Source organism: Lathamus discolor, chromosome 5 (genome assembly GCF_037157495.1).
Source record: "Lathamus discolor isolate bLatDis1 chromosome 5, bLatDis1.hap1, whole genome shotgun sequence".
In the NCBI taxonomy this organism is placed as follows: Eukaryota; Metazoa; Chordata; class Aves; order Psittaciformes; family Psittacidae; genus Lathamus; species Lathamus discolor.
Window position 1 is genome coordinate 79,205,720 of NC_088888.1, and position 22,392 is coordinate 79,228,111.

At 41.4% G+C, this 22,392-nt stretch overlaps 1 protein-coding gene across 9 annotated transcripts in view; it reads left to right on the top strand.

Annotated features, from left to right (window-relative positions):
• Window positions 1-22,392, top strand: part of FILIP1 (filamin A interacting protein 1) — a 110,908-nt gene that overhangs the window by 87,654 nt on the left and 862 nt on the right. For 7 of the 9 annotated variants that reach the window (XM_065681399.1, XM_065681400.1, XM_065681401.1 and 4 more), the window contains 2 exons: window positions 5,176-7,978; window positions 14,381-20,321. In XM_065681399.1, the coding sequence (XP_065537471.1) occupies window positions 5,176-7,978; window positions 14,381-14,587 (3,010 nt within the window). In that variant the 3' untranslated portion in view covers window positions 14,588-20,321. Of the gene's footprint in view, window positions 1-5,175; window positions 7,979-14,380; window positions 20,322-22,392 lie in introns of those variants that run through there. The other 2 variants (XM_065681402.1, XM_065681404.1) reach the window with 2 other exon arrangements.

Here is a 22,392-nt window from a genome sequence, read left to right on the forward strand (position 1 = left end):
GAGTGCCACTGTGAGACACCTTGGGAAGTGTTCATGGCTTAGGCTGTTTGCAAAGCAGGGAGCTAAACCAAGCCAATACAGCTGAACTGTGATGCCAAAATGCTCACACATATGCAAACTGCATAGGCAGCTCATGTCCTTTCAGGCCATCCTCTGGCTTGCCTTACCAGGGTTTCCTCACACAGCTGAAAGCCCATTTCTACACTAGAGATGAGAAGCGTCTTATTAGTATTTGTGATGTCTCACCTTGATGGAAGTACAGATGGAAAGGACAATACAAACACTATTATATTTTTTCAATAAATATGTTGGGGGCTTTTCACTTTAACATGCACTGCTTAAAACTTCCTGAGGTGAACGCTTTTTTGAGGGGAGAGGTGCGTTTTTGGAAAGCACTGAGTATCTTTCCCCTGATAACTGAAACTCCTTCATATTTTCTTGAAATATTGTAAGCCCCTTTGGAGAATGGCTTCTCATATCAGCTATCAGTCTGATAGCTGTGGTTTTATAGTTCCTGTTTTGCTACATTTATTGTATTTCGAATGTAGTCATGAAGTTTATGATCCTTTAGGAGGCAAGAAAATATCTACTGACCACTATTTGTAATTTCTTTTGTAAATGTAGACAAGAACTAGTGCTTGATTTTAGCTAAAGTCTTGCTGCTGCTATTGCTTTTACCATTTACAGATAAAATAAATCCCATCTAAAATCTGGTGATGTCTGTTGGAGCTCTCCAGGTATGAAACCATTGCAACATCTTTCAAAGCACAAAAGCATTATTCTCCAGCTGTAAGTTATAATTCATGTTGAAGTCTTGCTTTGGTCTGAGAAGAGACATTATGAAAATAGTGCCGTGCATCTCCGTGGCTGAATCTGACATATGCAGAAATAGAATGGGAAGCACAGTGCATGTGGTTAGTGAAGGCTGTAGCTTTACTGATTCAATTAACTGATCAGCCTTATAGGGACTGTTAAACCACTCTGATGGCTCCAGATGGCTCCAGCAGACTCCAGCAAGAAGCCCTTCAAGTGCTCTGCACTTTTCATTGGAAGGAGCAGGTACAGCCATCCGTGTTCTTTGTCACATGTCCTTCAGGGTGGACTCAGGGACTCACCACAGCAGACCAAAGCCCTGCCTGTGTTGGATACGTCTTTCCAACATACCCGATGTGCTGTTTTACAGACTGTGTCTATGCTGTAAATCATAACTGTCTCTTATAAATACATTGATGCAATAACTGGACTTCCTGGCAGCTGGCACGTCACTGAGGGCAGGGGGGACAGTATGGTAGTGGTCAGGTTTGCCTTAAGTCAAAATTGCCATCCACACCTGGAGTGATTAGCCTTGAGCAAGGCAGTCAGCACAGGAACATAATCATAACAAAAGAAATAAAGCCACATTTCTGGAGGGATAGGGATCAGCAGCTGTCAGCAACCTGTCATGCATTTGATGATCAATCTGAAGCTCAGAGAAGGGAAAGGGAAGCAGAAAGACGTTGTGCACTAAAATGGTTCGGCACCAAACCCAAAGGAAGGAGGACAGGGAGGGTTTGGCTGCGGCCCATTCATTGCCATCTTCCTCTTTGCTGGCGGCTTCCAGCACACCATTCATGAAGGATGTCCAGGGGTGTTTGTTTTTGGCTGAGGCAGTTAACAGTTTGCACATACCCACACCTAAGGGTTTGCTATTTTATTTATCCAGTATACTGCCACAGGGAGTGTGGTCGAGTGATCGTATGAATGCTGGACCGTTGTAGGGCACCTGTCTTCAAATCCTGTGGGGAGGACACATAGCAAGGAGAGGGAGAGACTGCACGGAATCTCATGGCAGCAGAAGACCATGTATTCAGGGAATGAATTGGGCTGCATGTTTCAACATGTTATGTGTAGTAACACACAGGGAAAAGAGGTGCTGTGCAGACCTCAGCAGGAGCAGGCAGTACAGCCCTCTCTCCACAGGGGTCTGAAGCAGATATGCTTTCCTGCTGTGGCCCATGCCAGGCCCTTGAGACTCTTCTTGACGAATGCAGATTACCCAGTTGTGTCTGAATATTTCTTTTCATACCTAAAAAAACCACCCAAACAAGCCAAGGGTGCAGTTGCTCTGGATAACACACTGTGCTGTGAGTCTGAGGTGCTTTTTGTACTGCATTGGAGCCTGTGCATGTCTGCATGATTTACCAAACATTAGCAGCAGCAGCAGCAGTCAGATGAGAAGCCTGACTAAATCAGTTGTGAGCATCAAGAGGGGACATCACCCTACAGTCCCTGAAATTCCAGTTTAACCACTGAGCTATGAGAGTTGTACAAAGATGGAAAAGCATGGGCAAGCTTAAACAGCTTTATTTTAGTGTTTAGAAGTAACACCAAAAAGGTGTAACATTTTGTTTATTACTTTGGCATCTGCACAGATTTGAATGCTGCTTCCCTATCTATCCCTCACAGAACCAGATTTTAGCAGCAGTTTTCCTGGACATGGCAAACAGAAATATTGTCAAGTATCTCCTGTGAAAGTTCACTTGTCGAATCTAGGACAGTCTGGTTTCACCATGTGAAAGCTGAGACAGGATAAAATGCTGCAAGGTGCTTCCTGCCTTGTTTGGCACAAACATGTTGGCAAATTCGCCTCCTTGTATAGGCACAGTTGCAGTGCTTTATTTTTTGCTTTTCTCAGAGAGGCCAGGCCAGTTATTCCCCACTGCTAGCTCTCCTGCTAGGTAAGACAAGGCAACGAAAGTGCTAATGTGCCCTCTTCTCTTGCTCAGTCTCATCCCTGGCATTTCTTTGTCTTAGTTTAAGTTTGGGGGGGTTTTCAGTGTCTTTCTTGGCAGTATTCACCAGTAGACTCTCAGGTAATCATGGGGGAATGTGTGGCCAGTGAATTATTTCTCACTCTGCTTAGCAGCCTGGCTGGCATGTACCACCTGTAGCAGCTGCTGCATGAAAATCACATATGTCCTTTATGAACAGCCTAAGAATTCAAAAGGCTGTCACGTGGCAAAAGTGGTAAACAGAAAACAAAATGCTGTCTCCAGGTTTGGTTTTGGTTTTTGGTTTGTTTGTTTTGGGGTTTTTTTTTTTGATTTATAGGGGTCACCTTAAAAGTTTCCTGTGGGACAAGGGAGGCTGGAAACATTCTCTGTTTTGAAGATCTCATTCTTGCATATATATATATATATATGTTCATGACTTTGGGAGATGGGTCATTTAGAGCACCACCAGGTTAGGGCACATTATTCTGTCAGGGTGAATAGTATTTTGTGGAAGGGTGCATACTATTTCTTTGAAAATGTAGCCTGGGGGAGATAAGGGAGGGTCCTTGGCAGAAGCTCTTGTGTGAAGCAGTGTGATAGAGCAGCCAGGGAACATATTGCATGCTAATAAAGTTCCTTCGTCAGTGTGAAAAGTGCATGCTCTGTGAGTGGCAGCGGGTCCTTTTTTACCTTTTGACACTCTAGCTTGACCCATAATGAGACATCCACCAGCACGCCCTTTCAGTGCTTTCCAAAGAGCTGCCAAAGCTACAGAGGTTTTTTTGAGAATAATCTGTGACCCAGCAAGGTTGGCTACAAGTTTTGTTTGTTTTTCTCTCTCCTGCTGGTTCCTACTATTCTCTTACTCCCACATCCTATCCGACTCTTGTTTTCAAATGCATTCTTCAGCCTTCTCCTTCCCTACCTACTGCATCCTGTGTTCTGCTTTCTGACTTCCTTTTCTTTTCTTACAGCTTTTCTTTCCAGTTCCTGTTCATTCTGTTCCCCAGGAGCAAGGAGTAAAACATTAACAGTTGCATATTAACCAAGTTAATATGGCTGTTGTTATGAGTTTAGAGGTCAGGTGAGGGTTCCGGGAGACATCCTTTGTGTACAGCTTTGTGCCTCGGAGCTCTTTGCACCACTTTGTTGCTGGGGCAGCAGAGAGAGGAATGTATATCTGTCTTTCACCCACCATCAGTTAGTCCAGCGTTTAAGATAAAAATACTTATAAAAGTGTTCAAAAGCTTCAGACATAGGGTTAGCAAAACAATTGGATTTGAATCATCACACGTCGTGATAAGTGATGTGGGACTTTAAGATACTTCATCAGTGGTTTGAAAAACATGTCATTGCACAGTAAATTCAGCATGCATACCCATGTCTTTTCTAAGTTGTATTGCTGCTTTTGCAATAAGGTTCTTACATTAGTAGCTATATCCCTGTGTTATCTGTATCTCCCGATCAGTCGAGGACCACCATCCTTGTAAATCTGTGCTTGCAACATGTGCAGGGACTTTCTGCACTGATGTCAACATATCCTGAATATAAATTACAGATATAAATTACTTATATTACTAATACTTTCTTCAATGAAATGTTGCATGAGTAAGGCTGGAAAATGTAGGTTTCCATTATCTTAATGAGGATATACCTAATTTGTGTATTGTGAGCTTTTATACTGTCTGAAAATCAGCTCTACAGACCATATAAAGAAAAGCATTTTCTAGCTGAGGTTAGTTATAGCCAAGGGTTTCATTAGTCTGATCCTTGCAGTCCACGAAATCTACTATTGTAAATGGAAATGTGCCTGGAAGAAGAAACCTTTTAACGTAATAGTCACTGTGCTGGCAAATTTGTCTTCCTGCTAATTTCTTATGCCTGTGATGCCCAGATGGTTATTAGTTGTGTGCTAATGTAATCTTCTGTCCTGCTGGTTTATTTATAACCAGGCTTGATTCATTTGTTTATGACTGCATATAGCAATTAGTTTTAATTTTCTGTCTTATTTTACACGATTTTTGTGTATGCAAGACATAAGGAGGAATCCACCTTGTAAAACAAGTTTGGTATAAAATGGATTGTTAAGTAGATACACCTGTCCTGTTAGGATGTGATAAACCTTTACCAACATCATCCTAACAGAAATAAATGCAAAGGAATTGAAATCTGATGTATTTGTTTTCTAGCAATGTATAAAATGTAACTGTTCTTCAGATTTCTAAATGATTTTATATAGTTTTCAGTTAACTTTTGTAATTTAAAATATTTGGTTTGGGAAAGTAAGTGTAGCAGGTAGTTATTTTTCAAAAGACTACTAGGTTACTAATGGGGGAAAAAAGAAAACGAGGGTGATTTAAAAAATGGAGAAGTACACCTATATATATCTATATATATATTTGTTTCTCTTCTTCTGTTTCAGGTTGAAGAAACTTCTTGAGCAAGAGAAGATCTATCAAGCCCGGAAGGAGAAGGAATATACAAAGAGACTCAATAAACTAAGGGAAGAACTAGTCAAGCTCAAATCATTTGCACTCATGCTGGTGGATGAAAGACAAATGCATATTGAACAACTTGGTCAACAAAGCCAGAAAATACAAGACTTAACCCAAAAACTAAAGGAAGAAGAAGAAAAGCTTAAAACTATTAGTGCAAAAACAAAAGAAGATGGACAAAAACTGATGAAGTTAGAGGCAGAACTTGAACACAAAACTTCATCATTTTCTCAAGAACATGAGGAGATGACTGCTAAATTGGCTTATCAAGAGTCACATAATAGGCAGCTAAGGCTTAAGCTAGTGGGGTTGACTCGCAGAATAGAGGAGCTAGAAGAAACTAACAAAAATCTTCAAAAAGCTGAGGAGGAACTTCAAGAACTAAGAGATAAAATAGCGAAAGGGGAATGTGGGAACTCTAGCTTAATGGCAGAAGTGGAAAACCTCCGCAAGCGTGTGCTTGAAATGGAGGGGAAAGATGAAGAGATCACAAAAACTGAATCCCAGTGTAAAGAGCTGAAAAATAAACTGCAAGAGGAAGAGCATCATAGCAAAGAACTGAAACTTGAAGTGGAAAAATTGCAGAAGAGAATGTCAGAACTAGAGAAGCTGGAAGAGGCTTTCAGTAAAAGCAAATTTGAATGCACCCAGCTACACTTAAACTTGGAGAAAGAAAAGAATTTGACTAAGGATTTGATAAATGAATTGGAAGTGGTGAAGACTCGAGTGAAAGACCTTGAGGCATCGGAAAGCAAGCTGGAAAAGGCTGAAATAAGCTTAAAAGATGACCTCACAAAGCTGAAGTCATTTACTGTAATGTTGGTTGATGAACGAAAAAATATGATGGAAAAAATAAAACAGGAGGAAAAAAAGGTCGAGGTTCTAACCAAGAATTTTAAAGTTGAGCAAGGGAAAGTTATGGATGTAACGGAGAAACTGATAGAAGAAAGTAAGAAATTTTTGAAACTGAAATCTGAAATGGAGGAAAAAGTGTCTAGTTTGACAAAGGAAAGGGACGAGGTAATTAGCAGGCTGAGAGGCGAAGAAGAAAAATCCTCTGAACTAAGCTGTAGAGTTGACCTGTTAAAGAAAAGAGTTGATGGTATGGAGGAAGTAGAAAGAGAAATTACAAGAGGTCGAACCAGGAAAGGACCAGAGCATGGTTGTCATGAGGACAACAAGATTAAAGAACTTACCATTGAAATTGAAAGACTGAAAAACCGTCTCAAACAATTGGAAGTGGTTGAAGGAGATTTGATGAAGACAGAAGATGAGTATGATCAGCTAGAACAGAAATTTAGGACTGAGCAGGATAAAGCTAACTTTCTTTCTCAACAGCTGGAAGAGATGAAACTTCAGATTGCTAAAACCAAAGCAATAGAAAAAGGTGAAGCAGTGAGCCAAGAGGCAGAGCTGAGGCACAGGTTTCGTCTGGAAGAGGCCAAAAGCAGAGATTTGAAAGCAGAAGTTCAAGCTCTTAAGGAAAAAATCCATGAGCTGATGAACAAAGAAGACCAGCTTTCTCAGCTCCAAGTCGACTATTCAGTTCTGCAGCAAAGGTTTATGGAAGAAGAAAATAAAAACAAGAGCATGGGTCAGGAAGTTCTGAACCTAACAAGAGAGCTGGAGCTTTCTAAGCGTTATAGCCGTGCTCTGAGGCCCAGCATAAATGGACGAAGAATGGTTGATGTCCCTGTGACATCCACTGGCGTGCAAACAGATGCTGTAAGCAGTGAAGCAGCAGAAGAAGAAACTCCGGCAGTGTTTATAAGGAAATCCTTCCAGGAGGAGAACCACATCATGAGCAACCTGCGGCAGGTAGGTCTGAAAAAACCCATGGAGCGTTCTTCAGTGCTCGAGAGATATCCTCCAGCAGCAAATGAACTTGCAATGAGGAAATCTTGGATACCATGGATGAGAAAGAGGGAAACTGGGGCTCAGGCAACTCCTGATAAAGGGGCCCGAACTCACAGTCAAGCGCATCCTGGGGAGGTTGTCCTTTCACCAAAGCAGGGCCAACCTCTTCATATTCGGGTGACACCAGATCATGAGAACAGCACGGCTACTTTGGAGATAACCAGTCCAACCTCAGAGGAATTTTTTTCAAGTACCACTGTCATTCCTACTTTGGGAAATCAGAAGCCACGAATAACCATCATTCCCTCTCCAAATGTTATGCAACAAAAAGGAAAAGGCAGTGAAAGTCCACTGGGCCGAGATCGTTCTATGTCTCCTGTCACTATAACAACATTCACCAGGGAAAAGTCCCCAGAGGGAGGGAGAGCACCGTTTGCTGACAGACCCGCATCACCAATTCAGATTATGACAGTATCAACATCCGCAGCACCGGCAGAAATCTCTGTCTCTCCGCAGTCACAAGATATGACCATGGGGAGGGCTGTCTTCAAAGTCACACCAGAAAAACAAACTGTCCCAACTCCAATCCGCAAGTACAATGCCAACGCCAACATTATTACAACAGAAGACAATAAAATCCACATCCACTTAGGTTCCCAGTTTAAACGCTCTCCCAGTGCTGCGCCTGATGGTGTGAGTCCTGTGATAACAGTCAGACCGGTGAACATAGCAGCAGAGAAAGAAGTTGTGACCGGCACTGTCCTTCGATCACCCCGGAACAATGTGTCCTCGCGACCTGCAGCAAGCAAGGTGACAAGTACTATCACTATAACGCCTATTACAACATCTTCAACCCGAGGAACACAATCAGTGGTAAGCAGCAGAGTCTTGTGATACAGTCTCCATGGTAAGGAGAAGGGCAACCATAGGCTGGGTTTGAAACCCCAGCAGGAAAAAAAGGGGTGGGTGGGGTGGGTGTGTGTGAGGAGAAACTCTTGACTTCCCTGTATTTGTTTGAGGTACGAGCTCAACTATAAAATCAGAATTTGCCCAATTCATATATTTTTGTACCAGTGTTGGGCACTGGCATTATCACTGGCATTATACTATTGGCATTATCTCTCAAAGGGGTAACTTTCAAAGGAAATGTCTTCAAAGTTCCTTTAAAGTTATTTTCATACTGGCAATCCTGTAAAATTGATCCTGTAAAGCTGCAAGTGAGAGACAGAGAGGGACAAAGAACGATGGAGATGACAGAGCAGGAAACTGTATTATTTTTGGTGAGTGCAATTTCTGACTTCTGAAAATACTCCTAATGATCTCTGGCCCAGCTGGCAAGCCTTTAGAGTCTGATCATGCAGACTGGTATTTCTTTGCTATAATCCCATTCTAGTTATAATTAAATTAGTAAGTGCTGTAATACTGAACTCCAAAGGAATAAATAGGCAGACATGGTATCATTGCTTACAGCTCCAAGCCTCTTTCCACCACTGAATAGTAGGGCTGTTTCTGTTCCTCTGAAATTCTCAACTTCTGTAAGTGCCGTATTACAATAGTGCTTCATCTGAAGGAGTATTTATTGCTATATTCTCTCTGTGCCTCTGTGGTGGTACTCTGGCTTCTTTTTCATACTAAAATAGTCCTCCCTCCAGCTTTATTACAGGGCATTGCTTTGCATTGCTTTAGTTGAAAATACGCTGGGAAAGAAGAATTTAACCAAAACAGAAAACCAGCAGTACTGTGTTAGTCCAAAAGATTATTTAGCTAGACAGAGCCTGCAACAGATGCTCAGAGGAAGGTTATTTTCAATGGGTAAACACACAGCGTAATGTTTCCCTCAGTGTCTGTTCCCAGTTTTTGGCAATAGGTGGGTATTTCTTTCTGAACCAGGGCCTGTAGCCACATCTTTGTGTTTAATAGACTGTGGCAGCATTTTCTTCTGTTTATTCTTCTAGTTGCTTTTTGAACTCATTTATACTGTTGTTTCCACAGCATCAGGGGGCAGTGAATTCAGCTGTGGGCTCTGGGAAAAACGCTCTTTTGTCTGATACCTTCTATGCAATACCTTCATTGGTTACAGCCTCTTTCTTGTATCTTGACAAACACTGAATAGTCATCCCCTGTTCACTTGCCCATGCCACTCAGGAGTCTGCAGACCCTTACAACACTCCTCTTCAGCCACTTCTTTCGAAGCTGAAATGTCAAAGTGTATTTAAGATGTATTTCCACACTTCTGGAGAGAGGCTGCCATTGCTATTTAAGCCCTCTGACTTAAGAAAACTTGCATTCGTCATACGGATCTATTTGGGATTGCACATGCACGCTCTCTCTCTCCCCACATACATAATGTATTGTAAATACTTTACAGTGTTTTCCTATATATTAGAGGGAACTGTTCATTTTTTTAAGTCTTGAATTAGTTCATTGACAAACTCCTTTGTCTCTCAGAAGCTTGGAGAACTTCTTTTCTTTGAGTTCCTCATTCTTTTTTACTAGATGTCTATCTCTACTGTGATGATGCACTGAACTGTGGCAGACAAAACTTTTCTGTTTTGTTTTCATCTGGCTAAAAAGTGGCTTCTTTCTTCACTTCATTCGCCCTGATTTGGAATGTAAGGAAATGCTTCAACCATAAGATTTACTTTATCTTATGCTTCCCTTTGTTTTTCAAGATCCCTAGTTAGATGAGCAAGGAACTCTGAACAAGCCTTAATATGCCTTGTCCTCCCTAACCCCCTGAAAAAAACAGAAGTTGTAGATTCACCATCTGTTTTGCAAATGACTACTTTGCAAACACATTTCAGTATTCCTAGTCAGAAGAAACAAACTGTGACCATTTACTCAGTAATCCTATGTTGTGGTTTAAGCTCAGGCGGTAACTCAGAACCATGCAGCCGCTCACTCAGGACACCTTAGAACCCAGGACACCTTAGAAGAAATCAACATTGATATAATTTTGAGAGTTAAGTTCATAAACTCAAAAAAAGCAATCTGATCCACAGCTGCTTTGTTAGCTCACTGGTTTTATTTTTTTCCTTAGGTCTCCTCATCCGTGATGCTTTGTACAATGTCCTAATGCAGTGCCAAGCTACACAGGGGAATATAGTCCTGAAATTCCTTGCTCTCATCTGTTGCTGTAACAGATTTGCAGTCACTGTTTTCATATTTGAAAACATTTAACTCTTCTTCCAATCTGAACTTATAAAGTCACTTTCAGTACTGCAAGTGAAATTAATTCTAAGGTACCCACATGGTACTTCTAAAGGTTCAGACTGAACTGTGCTCTCTCCCTGCATAAAACCAGAGACTGTGGTTTCGTGAAGGACCATCATGATTTTTGAATTCCATGAATCCCATGGATTAAAAGGTGTTTGGAAAAAACCAAACACAACCCTTTGCTGGTAACTTCCTTTTGTATGATAGCCTATGGATTTGGGTAATTGCCACGGAAGTGGAAAAAGTGTGGTTTGGTCCTAATTAGCTTGATAGAGTCAAGCCCACTCCCAGGAAGATATGTGGACTACCCTAGCAGACCAAGCAGATGATTTTATTTTGTTTATTACAGATGGACCACAGAATAACCAAAAATTAAAGCCTATGAGACCAGAGGATATGCAGACCAAAATGAGCCTGAAACTGTAGCCTGGTTGTTAGTCTTGCCTGAGCACATTAGCCCAAGTCCTTGTTCCCAGGACAGTTCATATAGTTACAGTAAAACCCCCACAGAATAAAAACAAATATTATGTGGGGGACAAAAAAAACCCACCCTGTGGTGTGTGTATGCTATTTTTTTTATTTAGACCTTATCTTTGGCTGTAGGATTTTGGATCTTTGACTAACCAGGATGGGTGTCAGTCCTGTAATCAGTTCAACTCTGTGCTCCCCACTTCCTGCAAGCCTGACATCCAGCACCACTTATTTATCCTGCCAGGGTAAATAGTGGATCCCATGACATGCAAATCTGGAGGGAACAGAGGGAATCCCAGCTGCAGCAGAGCCAGCGTAGTGGCACAGCACCAACCATGCAGAGTGTCCTGTGACCGAGGCAGGAAGGCATGGCAGAAAGGCTGTTGGGTGCCAGAGCTAACTGGGCACATGCTAACACAGCTATAAGACTACTTTCATTTTGGCAGCATTTAGTTTGAGAGCAGCATCTAAATTTAGTTTGTTGTAGGTGTCCCACATCTGCTCTAAGCTTTTGTTGGAGTTACTAACAATCCAGGGCTCAGCTCACTTTCTGGTATAGAGGTGCATGGTGCTATCTGCATGCCCTGTGGCAGCTGAGACATGTGCATGAGGCTGGTAGATATTACATGGACCTGTACCTTTCTGCACTGGATGCCGACATGATACCTCAGATGGCACAAGATGCCTCAGTGCAGGAAACTGAGTCAGTCCCTAGTCGTCAGTCCCTAGTCATCAGTCCCCTTGTCAGCACTGAGCCCTGTGTGCTGGCTCAGCTCAGACCTGCTTGCTTCAGTGTGAGCTGGATTGCCCACTGGCCTCCACTGATGGTATCGACTGGATCTCAAGTCCCACACTTTCAGGATTCAGTTGCCTAAACACACTTGTATAGTGTCATTTTAAGTGCTGTCAAGTAGACTGCCTAACTTCCAGCTGCTTTATCAGAGGTTGCATGTCTCCTTGGATCCTGTCTGAACTGCCAGCCCCTGTAGCTTGTGTAGACCAGGGCATCTCAAATTGCACTAGTTATCTGTGTCAGCCACTGAACTGAACCATTTCTATCCAGTGCAAGCTAGTCCCTAGTCTGATGGGAACAAATACTGAACCTTTGTTATTCGAATCTTCCAAAAGTGAATGTGTGCATGAAAGCACTTTTTTTGGTGTAGCAATAAAATGCACTAAGCAGGATCTGTTATAAACTACTAAAAACCGTGCTAAATGTACTGTACACTCAGATTGCTTTTCTTCCTTCAATGGCACTGTCCAATCTTACTGCAAGCTCTCAGCTTGATATACCTGCCAGTGTCTGCAGCGAGTGCTAATTATTGACATAACCAGCTTAGTGGCTGCGTGTATTTATCTTGTGCCCAGTAATGTATTTGCTAACCTTGCTTTGGCCCCTTGTGCTGTTCCAGCACCATGTACTGCCAGCTCAGAGCCAGCCAGCATCACTCTGCATCCCGCCGGGCTGCGTCTCTGTGCTGGCTGCGTATGACTTGGTTTCTGGTTGGAGCCACATTCCTGTATCAGCCAGAAGACAGCAGCCTACACACAAACAGGGCTGGAGGGAATTGCTTAGAGCTTGGTTCTTGGAAGAAATGACCAAGAGGCAGACGGTCGTGTGGGTTCTCTGCCACAGACACTACAGACACATACCAGAGTGTCCTCTGCTTGCTTACCCTGTCACTCTTGCCAAAGGCTTGCTGGAGAGCCATCTTTGTGCCATTTCACTTAGCAAACACAAAATGCTTTTGCAGCTGCAGCTGCGTGTGAAGCAGGCATTAGCTTCCATATGCTCAGCATGTCAGTATGCTGTAAGGAAGGCTAAGAAATTTAAAGCAAGATAGAGCTCTTTTCAAAGTGTGTTTGAGTGATTTAGGGTTGAAATTAGTAACATGAAAGCACCCAAATCCTTAGTTAATAATTTACATGTGAATAAAGCTGAAGAAATGCTTGAGATTCCAGCTACTTCATTTGATTGCCTCATGTTTACACACTGTGGAACTCTTTCAGGGAGTACAAGATGTTTGTCATTTGGGTTCCCTGGGATGTTGACATATTTTCCAAGGCTGATGGAATGCATTTGCATGTTTTGCCCTACAGAATTGTATGGGCCTAACTTGTTTTGACATCTACATGTGAGTTCCATATTAGCCTTCAGACTGCTATTGTAAATGTTGCTTTTAGTTATTGAAAATGGCTTCCTTCCTGCCAGGCAGACAGCATTCAAGTTTTCCAATTGTGATTTTTTTGTGTGTGTGTACACATGGGGTTTTGAAACTGTTCTTAGAAGATTAAGGAATGGTTTTCCTTTGAATACTCAAGATGCAGACAGAATGCTCTGATGCTACTGGCTGGAAATCCTTCAAGAGAGAAAAATGCTGCTTCGTGGAGCATTTTAGAGAGCATTTTTAAGTAAATGTGCAAATACATGTTGTGTTCGACACAATCCCATAATTCAATCTATTTCAGCAGTTTAGCAGGTTTATTTTGCTTACATGTCGTAAGTTGCAGAATTCGGTCATTTAGCAGATGGGTCTAGCTAGGATTCCAGGATCTTATGAGAAGTGTTTTCTTGCGTGAGATCAAGTTTTTGTCCATTATCTGCACAGAAAAAAGCCACATAAGAAATTCAGCTGAACCACTGAAGTTGTCACCATTAATATTTGTGTCTGTATTGCACACTGCAAAAGATAAAACACATTCTTCTTTCAGAATTGTCATGGTTATAAGTATTTTCTTTAGGTCATGGTCCATAAGGGGTAGCTTCCATTTTTGGCCTGGCAAGAGTATGTACAAGATTATCTGGCCAATGGAGAGAAGATAGCAGTTGGCCCTTTGGAGTCTTTTTTTTGTCCTATCCAGGTGCTCCTTGTGCATTTACGCAGTGGGATTTGGTTGCCTAAGTGTGTGCACTGATTGCATTTTCAACCTATAGGATAGCCAGCCTGGCCTCCAGCTGGTGCTCCAGAAGAGCACAGATTGCTAATAGGAGCTGTGTTGGGTCGCCAGCCCCATGCTTGGCTCCTCAAACACTTGGGCCATTTTGAGTTTTTTAAAATGTATTCTGAATTCCTCAGTTTAAAGCAAAGTTTAATTTCGTCTGTAATGCTGAGAACTCTTGCCCCAGCTCTGGAAACACAGCTGTTACTCTGAGTTCAGCATTAGCCTCAGGTGGCTATACTGTTTTAAGTACCCATGCTAGCCGCTGTGCAAGATGCTAATATAGTACCTGTGTGACAGCTAAGCCAGTATAGCCTCTTCAGTAGCCTCTAAGGCTGTCTTGCTCTGCATCGTGATGTGGAATCAGAGTGTTGCAGGGATTTCCATCCCTGTGACATCTTGATACAAAACACCCAACCTCAGCTCTGGGAAACCCATTTGATCCTGACTGTACCTTTGCCCCTACTCTACCAGTATGTGCTACACCCAGGTTCCAAATGTGAACATTAATTTGCTGATAGGTGTGATTTGGGACATCATTGTTGCTGGAGAGGTAAATGAAGAACCAATGAAAAGCATAAGATGAGCATATACGAGAGGAACTAGTGCTCTATTCATGTCATTTCTGTCTGTTTCTCTCCTTTGCAGACTGGACAGGATGGGTCATCCCCGAGACCTACACCGACCCGCATTCCTGTGTCAAAAGGTATGAAAGCAGGAAAGCCAGTAGTGGCAGCCCCAGGAGCAGGAAATGTGACAAAATTCGAGCCTCGTGCCGAGACTCAGTCTATGAAAATAGAACTGAAGAAATCTTCAGCCAGCAGCTCTGCCTCCCTGGGTGGGGGTCAGGGCTGATGGCGGTGGCTCAGGGGGTATGTTCTGCAGGTTTTACTGCTACCATGGAAGTCAGCCCCCTGTCTGTGTAGTTGCTCACGTTTGCCTGTACTAATAGAGTTGTCACTTCCAACAAACTAATGTGTGTGCAGTGACTACTTAAGTAACAACATCCTTCTGTTTTCTTACTGAAGTTTAAAAAAGAAAATTTAAAAGTAATCATAAGGCAGTTGGACACCAGGAAGATTTTCAGCCTAAGATGCGAGAATGAGGCAACTGCTCTAGATCAGTAACCTTGCTCAGGAATTCTTAATGGTAGACTTGGCCACTTTTTAATAGATCAAAAGGAGTTTGATCACTTTTACTAGGTTGTCTTCCACCTTAACAAATCACTTCCCACTTTTGCTACTGCATGGGGCACTTGCCTTCCTGCCTGTGATCACATTGCTGAGATGTCACATTGCCTGGGGAAGCAATGCCAGGAGACGGTGCACTTGAGGTCCTGTTTTAATAAAAGCTAGTACCTCAGTGGTGGGAGGGAGAGGAAGAGTGAAAGGATGGGCACTGTGTGACCAGCCTTCTCTGTAGGAGTCTCCATCCAAATCAGTGTTTCTCAGTGGTGAGCTGCTTTCTGAAGGCAGTTACAAAGTTCAAGGGTGAGGGAGGTTGCACAATGTTCAGCAGCAGCCATGCTAAACAGCAGCTCTTTCTTCCACAGGGGGTTAATGCTTGTGAACAGTACTTACAATCAGGTCCCTGACTTACACACACTGGGATACTGCCAGCTCAGGGGTCTGATGAAGGCAACTGAGCCAGAAGGTGTTTGGTCTCTAGAAAAAGCTTGAGAAAACACTCATCTGGCTAAAATCAATACAGTCCATTTGTGCCTGATCCAAAGACCACTAAAGGCTATGAAGCAAGTCACTCCGTTGACTTCACTGCGTGTTCAGTTTTCCTGGCTGGGTGAACTTGTGCTATTTTTAAACCTTAGTTGCCAAGCATCCTTACGTCTTAGAGGGCATGTCAGCACAGACTGCTGTTGGCAGAAGTTGCTATCTAAAGGCACAGCTCAGGTACAGACAGTGAAAGAGAGAAGGTTTGGTATGGAAGTTGCTCTCAATTCTCAGTTTGAAATATTTTGTCTTAGATACAGACTGTCTCACAATGTCATGGTGATTCATTGTTTTTCCTTCCCTCTTTGTGATTTCCTCATTTATATGTTTGCATCTTTAAGCATGTATTAAGGAATTGTTCCAGCATGGAAATGGTGTGGATACAGATGATTGCTATGATTGTTTCTTTAATAACAGTAAAGTTATGAAAGGGCATTTCCAGTAAGTGATCTATTTCCACAGAAGAAAGTCACAACCAAAAGAAATGGAGTCGAGCACATTGATAAAGGAGAGTTTTAAATGTGCATAATACCTCAGCCACCACAGCAAGCTGTAAAGGACCCAGTGGCTAGGAATAGCTTTCAGAAGGCAAGGCAAGAAGACCACCAATAAATAATAAATACAATTCACAGAAAAGAAAATGCACCAGTGGGTGAAATATTGAATGGATTTCTGTCTGGGAGAAGAGATTTGATGAAAGAATCTGCTATGGAAGGTCAACAAAATTATAGTCAATCCAAGTGTTGTTTAGTCTTCAGTCTGCACTTTGTGTTGCTTTCCAATTTAAGATCCAGATATGGCCATTATCCCAGCATAAACGTGGCATTTCATTATTCACATGAAGGGCATTTTGTCTGTGCTGTAAAAGCTGCTGCTGCATCAGAAAGAAGTAGTTTTCAGTTTTTACATGTGTAGCACAAGCAATACCTGTTAATGTTTAGGTTCCTATGACATCTGAAAATCAGATTCGTTATTAGTAGCATTTTTCACAACACTCAATTCCCATTATTTCACGTAAAAATTGGAAACTGGAACTAGCAACCAATGGCACTTACTATGCCAGAAATACGCCAGATCCTCTCAACTAATCCTTTTATGTGTTATCACTTAAAAGCCTCAATTTGTCAATAAATTGTTGCCAAGATCTTACTGTTCTTATTGTAATGTAGACTTTTTAGCAGATGTTTGAAGGAAACACATTAAGAGCTTTTTCTTCCGGATATTTACTCTAAATACTGGCACTGAAGCAAGTCTTCAGGTCAAAACAGACATTTAAATAATATTGTGAACATGAGCCCCAAGCTAATGTGGCTTGATACAGTGATGAACTACAGCTGCCTTACGCCTTCCTTTTCAGATCCTTGCTTCAAAGAAATGCAGTTCCTTAGTTAACTGTTGTTATATCCAAGGCAATATCCTACATGTGCCTGTGGCTGAAAAATTTGTTTGAGTTGCTTGAGATCTAAGAAACTAATTCACCTGAAGAAACAAGCCAGTCTTAGTGGTACCTGAAATCCAGGACACAGAGATAAGCACAACTGAATACAAACTGCAGGCACAAGCTCGGGATTACTCTTGTAGAGTCAGTAGGATTTTGTGAGACAGACATGATAAATTCCAGACGGGTCAGACCAAGGGTCCTGTTATTTTTCCTGGGGGCAGCAAAATGCAAAGGAGCTTTTGCTCCATAGCAGGAGCCTAAAGAGTTGGAATCAAGCAACTGGTTTAAACAGTAGCTAAAAATAGGTATTTAGCTGTACTTATCATTTTTAACACCTGTTTTAACTGACTTGAGATTCTTGTTTCTTAAAGGCAGAAGAAAGGTCAGGTGAAGCAAAAAGAAAGCCTATAGTTCAGATGTCTTAAAAGTTGAAGCATAACGGCCTTTTTTATACTGGAATTTCCTCTGAACTGAAGACAGTTATGTTTAGTGGCTCTAGGAAGAGTCTCCATTCAGTAGGTCAGCTCCAGAAGGCAATTTAGATGGCCATGTCTTAACACAGTACCTAAGCCCCGGAGGTATCCTGAAGATCTTCCTGAAGTTCTTCCACTGCCCTTGTCTAGTCAGTGTTCCAGTTGTGACATGACTAGCACTGCAGCCTCTGAACCTGACTGAGATCCATAATCTATATATGATATCCATAATCCTCTTAAGGGCTTTAAGTCAAGCCCCAGTTTCACGGTCACTTAAAGTCAGGATGTAACCCCACACTGGAGTCAAAAGCTGTAGTCCTTTCTTTGTCACCTCCAGCCAAGAAAGTACTTACTTCCATGTAGCTGTCCTTTGAGCTGGCACAAGTGTTTGAACTTAACCGAGGAACTGATCTGAACTAAAAGGAATCTGGCAAAAAAGGCATAAAGGCTTTAGCATAGCTTAGTTCCAGGTGCTTGGGCCAGAAAAAGAAAGAAGGAAGGTGTAGGAAACAAGTGACTGTTTTAAAGTACCTGTGGTATCATGAATGCCTCCTAGTAGATCAAATATTACACAAACGTAGGGGTAGTGCTGCTTATTTTAAGAAGCTTTTGACTGAAGCCTTTCTTCAAAGGTAGGAGACTGGTCCCCCTTCTCACCATTATCCGAGGAGACTCAAACCCACATCAGCTCCAGCCAGGTTCACCAATGGCACTGACAGTTGAGAGGGAAGAAGGCAGCATTCTCATTCCCTCCTATAAAGGCTGTGCTGTTCTGCAATGGAGGGCTTCTGTATTCATTGAGCAGGAACAAGAGAGTGGTTGAGCAGTCAGGATATTGAACTAGAAGGAGGGAGCCCCCTGGATTCTGCTCCCTGTTCCAAAGGCTGCCTTTGAGCCTGGCCTTTTCAGAAAAGAAGGCTTATAAGATGAAGCGTCTGGGTTCATCCATCCCTCCATCTGTCCTTCGCTGATGAGTGAGATTGAACGCATCAACCCATTTCAACAAAACCTGACAAATAGACGTCTCCAGAACAAGTTCTTCTAGTTTAATGAAAAGGGTGATAGAGAAGAGGAACAAGACCTTAGCAGTGCCTCACCGCATGGAAGAATGTAGCATGAGCTCACCTTCATTCTTCAAATGAACAACATCAAAGCACGAGCACAAGAGAGTGATGTCAGAAATAGCACAAGGAAAGCTTTGTTCAGACCTCAGATTTTACTAGGCACCAAAAAATTGAACTCTGATACACCAATCCATAAGAAAATATTAGGACTTTTATTTACAGGGCTTCTTGTGTATTCTACATTACAGGAGTACAATGCAGAAACCATGCCTTCCTCTGCCAAGGGGATCATCTGAATGACTCACCTTCATGCTTCTTCTTTCCTACCTTTTTCTCTGTATTTTAATGAAATTGAACAGTAGCAAATTTCAGTAGCAAAACTTAAGTAGCAACTTAAGAGTAATGCTGATAGTTAAGAGTGCTTCATCAGGAACTGAGCTGGCTGAGAACGAATCTTTGTATTTTTGGTAGGATTTGCTGTTAGTTGACTGTGTGGCCATATAGGTAGTAGTGATAACTCAAGCCCAACAGTGGGAACGTATGGCTTGGGACAGCAGTAAGGTGAAGAAGGGGAAGAGCAGGGAGAACACCAACCCACTCATGAGCAGCACATGTGGACTGAGAAGGTGCACCCTCAGTTCTCCAGATGATCTCTGTGATTTTGGGTGACATGGTCTAGTATGTTATCCCTGCCCATGGCAGGGGGGGTTGGAACCAGATGATCTTAAGGTCCTTTCCAACCATATTCTATGATTCTATGATTTTAAATCTAGTTCCTAATAAGAAACTTACTAGTTTTCCACTGCGTTACCTAGATTAGATCCTGTCACCTGAATTACTGTTACATACAAGTGTTGCTAATGTAGTCAATAGCAGAGCAATACATTTGAGTAAGTGTGACTGAAAATGAGGGAGTACAGAACTTCAACCCGACTGCCTGGGGGATTCCTCTCAGATCAGTGCATGTGCTAAGTAAATAATAGCAGTTACACAGAGATTTTGATTTATTTTGCCCATCTTTTTTCCTTTCATGACATCCATTAGTGTGATTTTTTCACAAAACAGATAGACATTTTGTGGCTCATCAGAACATGCCCATACAGTATGCATGTCACCATATTTAAACCTCAAACCACTTACAGGTCGTAGTAATTAGCATCATGTGAGTCGTCTCTGGAGTCACATTAGTATGTTGATTCATGCCACCTGGATGCCAAGTCATATGTTACTGCCTGAAATATGTGACACGTGCTAAAATGTGCTCAATCTTTACATGACTATTCAATAATTTTGATCAGATCTGGAAAAGCATGTCTTTAAAGAGAGTAAGCTACTGTCCTGCTGGGTTTCAGGTGCTTGGCACAGTCAGGACAATTTTCAGACCAATTATATATTCCCATCACACATCAGTGGCTGATTTCATTGAGTCACCTTGAAACCTGTATTTTGCTGGCAGGACTTTCTGTGAGCTCATCTTTCAAACTAGTTTTCATTTAGGAAAATGTTTCGATCCCCTGTGTCACTGGGAGTTACCTTTTTCCCCTTAATTTTGCCTGAGCTCTCTCTGGCAAAACTCTTTGCAACATTTCTCATTGTAGATGTTAACTTCACTTTGAATCTTACTCCCTACACACTGCTCTAGGCTTTTTGGAAGATGCAGTCAGGGTCAACCGCTCTCAGATGCAGAGCTATCAGCTCTGAGAGTCAGGTATGAATGGTTCTTCACTTCGAAAACTCTCTTCAGGAGTAAAAAAATAGAAATACTGATGTAAAATTCTCTTTGTTGCTTGGGCGTGCCTTGTCTGTGGTACATACACTTTTGTATTATCTGGTGTTATTTGTTTGTGTATATTGTAAGAAGAAATTAAACTTCGTATGTTAAAATGTCGGTTGATGTGCTTCATTATATGAACTAGTATTTTTCATAGGCCAGCTGTTAGTGATGTGTTTCCTGGAGAAGTTCTGATTTACATCAGTGGGACTGAAAGCAGAACTAGACATTTTACGTTAACTTTGTTTTCTTTTCCTGTCATTAAAATAAATTGTTCTGTTTAAGTAAATTCATAGCTCCTTGAAATATTGATAACTATAACCGTAGGAAAAAATATGTAATTGTATCCTAGAGATCTACTAATATTCCTACAGAGGTTGGTCAAACAGAACTCTGACAAAATCTGTCCTACTGTAATTTTAGCTTAAGATCTGCTCAGACACCTTTTAGTAACTGGAGTGTGTGTGTGCATGTGTGTGCATAATACATATATTTTTACATATATAAGCATTTCAAACATAAACAGCCAACAGACAAAGTAGGAGCATACATATATGTGTGAGAAATGAATGAACAAATGAATACGAGAAGTGGAAATGACTTGATTTTTCTATTATTTCTCCTGTTTTCTGCATCATTGCTATTCTTGGTCTGTAGGAAGATGACTGATTCAGGAGCGTGCCACAGTTTTGCTGTTCAGTCAGTGACTTAGCCTTTACAAGGAGCATGGTTTTTTTCTGTTACCCATTTAGTTTTTAGAATTTTGCATCTAAACTCTTAATATGTAATGTGTATGAATATTAAGGAAAAAGTGTTTCATATAGAGTTTGCGTGACTCCCATTGAAATTAATGGGAGAGTTCACCTGAGGTTAAAATCTGATATTATATAAATGCAGCTTTTTACATCGTATTCTGCAAGTGCTTGGAGTTAGAGAACAGCACTGGTTCTAAGGTAAAATCCTACTGTAGATCCTTCACATTCATTGCTCAGATTTCGTAGAACTGGTATACATGTCTTGGTGAAAATCATTTGGTATTGATAAATTATAGGGAAAATAAATACTTTCTATTTGGGAAATTCTATTATTTCATTTGCCTTAACATACTTTCTTCAACGTTGCCTTAATCCTGCTTTTCTGAGTCACCATGTAAGAAACGCAGCACTGGAGTGTGCCATCTAGTGGCAAAGTTCTGGCATTAAGAGTACACGGAAAATTTCTGTGTTTGTTGGTTTGGGTTTTTTTGTGGTTTTTTTCCCCTTCTTACAATGAACTTAATCAAACATCTTGCAAATATTAGTTAGGAAACAAAGGCAGAAGTCAAACGTGAAAGGGAATAATGGTACAATTAGTGTAATTTCTTGGGTCGTGTAAATCATGACAAATCTTCAGACTATTAAAAGAGGAAAGAATCTTAAAACTATTTTCAATTAGGAAAATAAGTATGTCTAAAAATGTATAATTGCATGTTTCTAGTTAACACTGGTACAGTTATGTTATCTGAAATGCATAAATTACACCTTTGCAGAGAAAAATGTCATTGATAGCTAAATTCTTACATTAAAAAGTTGACTGTAAGCACAGTGCATATAGATAGATGAAGAAAGGTCATGTAGTATTTCAGCAGAGCTCAAAGATTAATCAGGATGAGAGATCTCCTGTGTTACACACAAGGCAAAGTTAAACCCTTTCAAAGACAATGCCAACACTTAGTTTTGCATACTGTGGCTGAAATTTATCCCCATTAAAGTCAGTAGCAAAATTCAAGCAGACTTGCTGAGTAAAGCTAGCATAGGTTTCTAACACAAATTTAGATGAGAAATAACCCCATACCTCTTCCTCATCCCCATTTCAAAATTGCCAACAGGTTTATGATGGGTTTGATTAGAGAGGACAGAAGAGACCCGTATCCAGGTCTTCTTCGGGTGTGGGACTGGAACCTGTGTGTCCCTGTGGTTTAATCCATTCAACTGTATTGTTATTTTTCCCTATGGACAACCAAATGATGGTCTTGACATGGAAGTGGAAGCCAAGGCCCTCTAAGCCTTAGCCTAGTTTAATTTAGTTTCTCTTTGTAGCATTAGCCAGCAGAGTTTTATCAACCAGTGATGTGCGAGTAAGTCTGTGAGACTTGCCTAGAAGTAAAATGCTTTGCAATGCCATTGTGTTCTATAAAGTAACTTG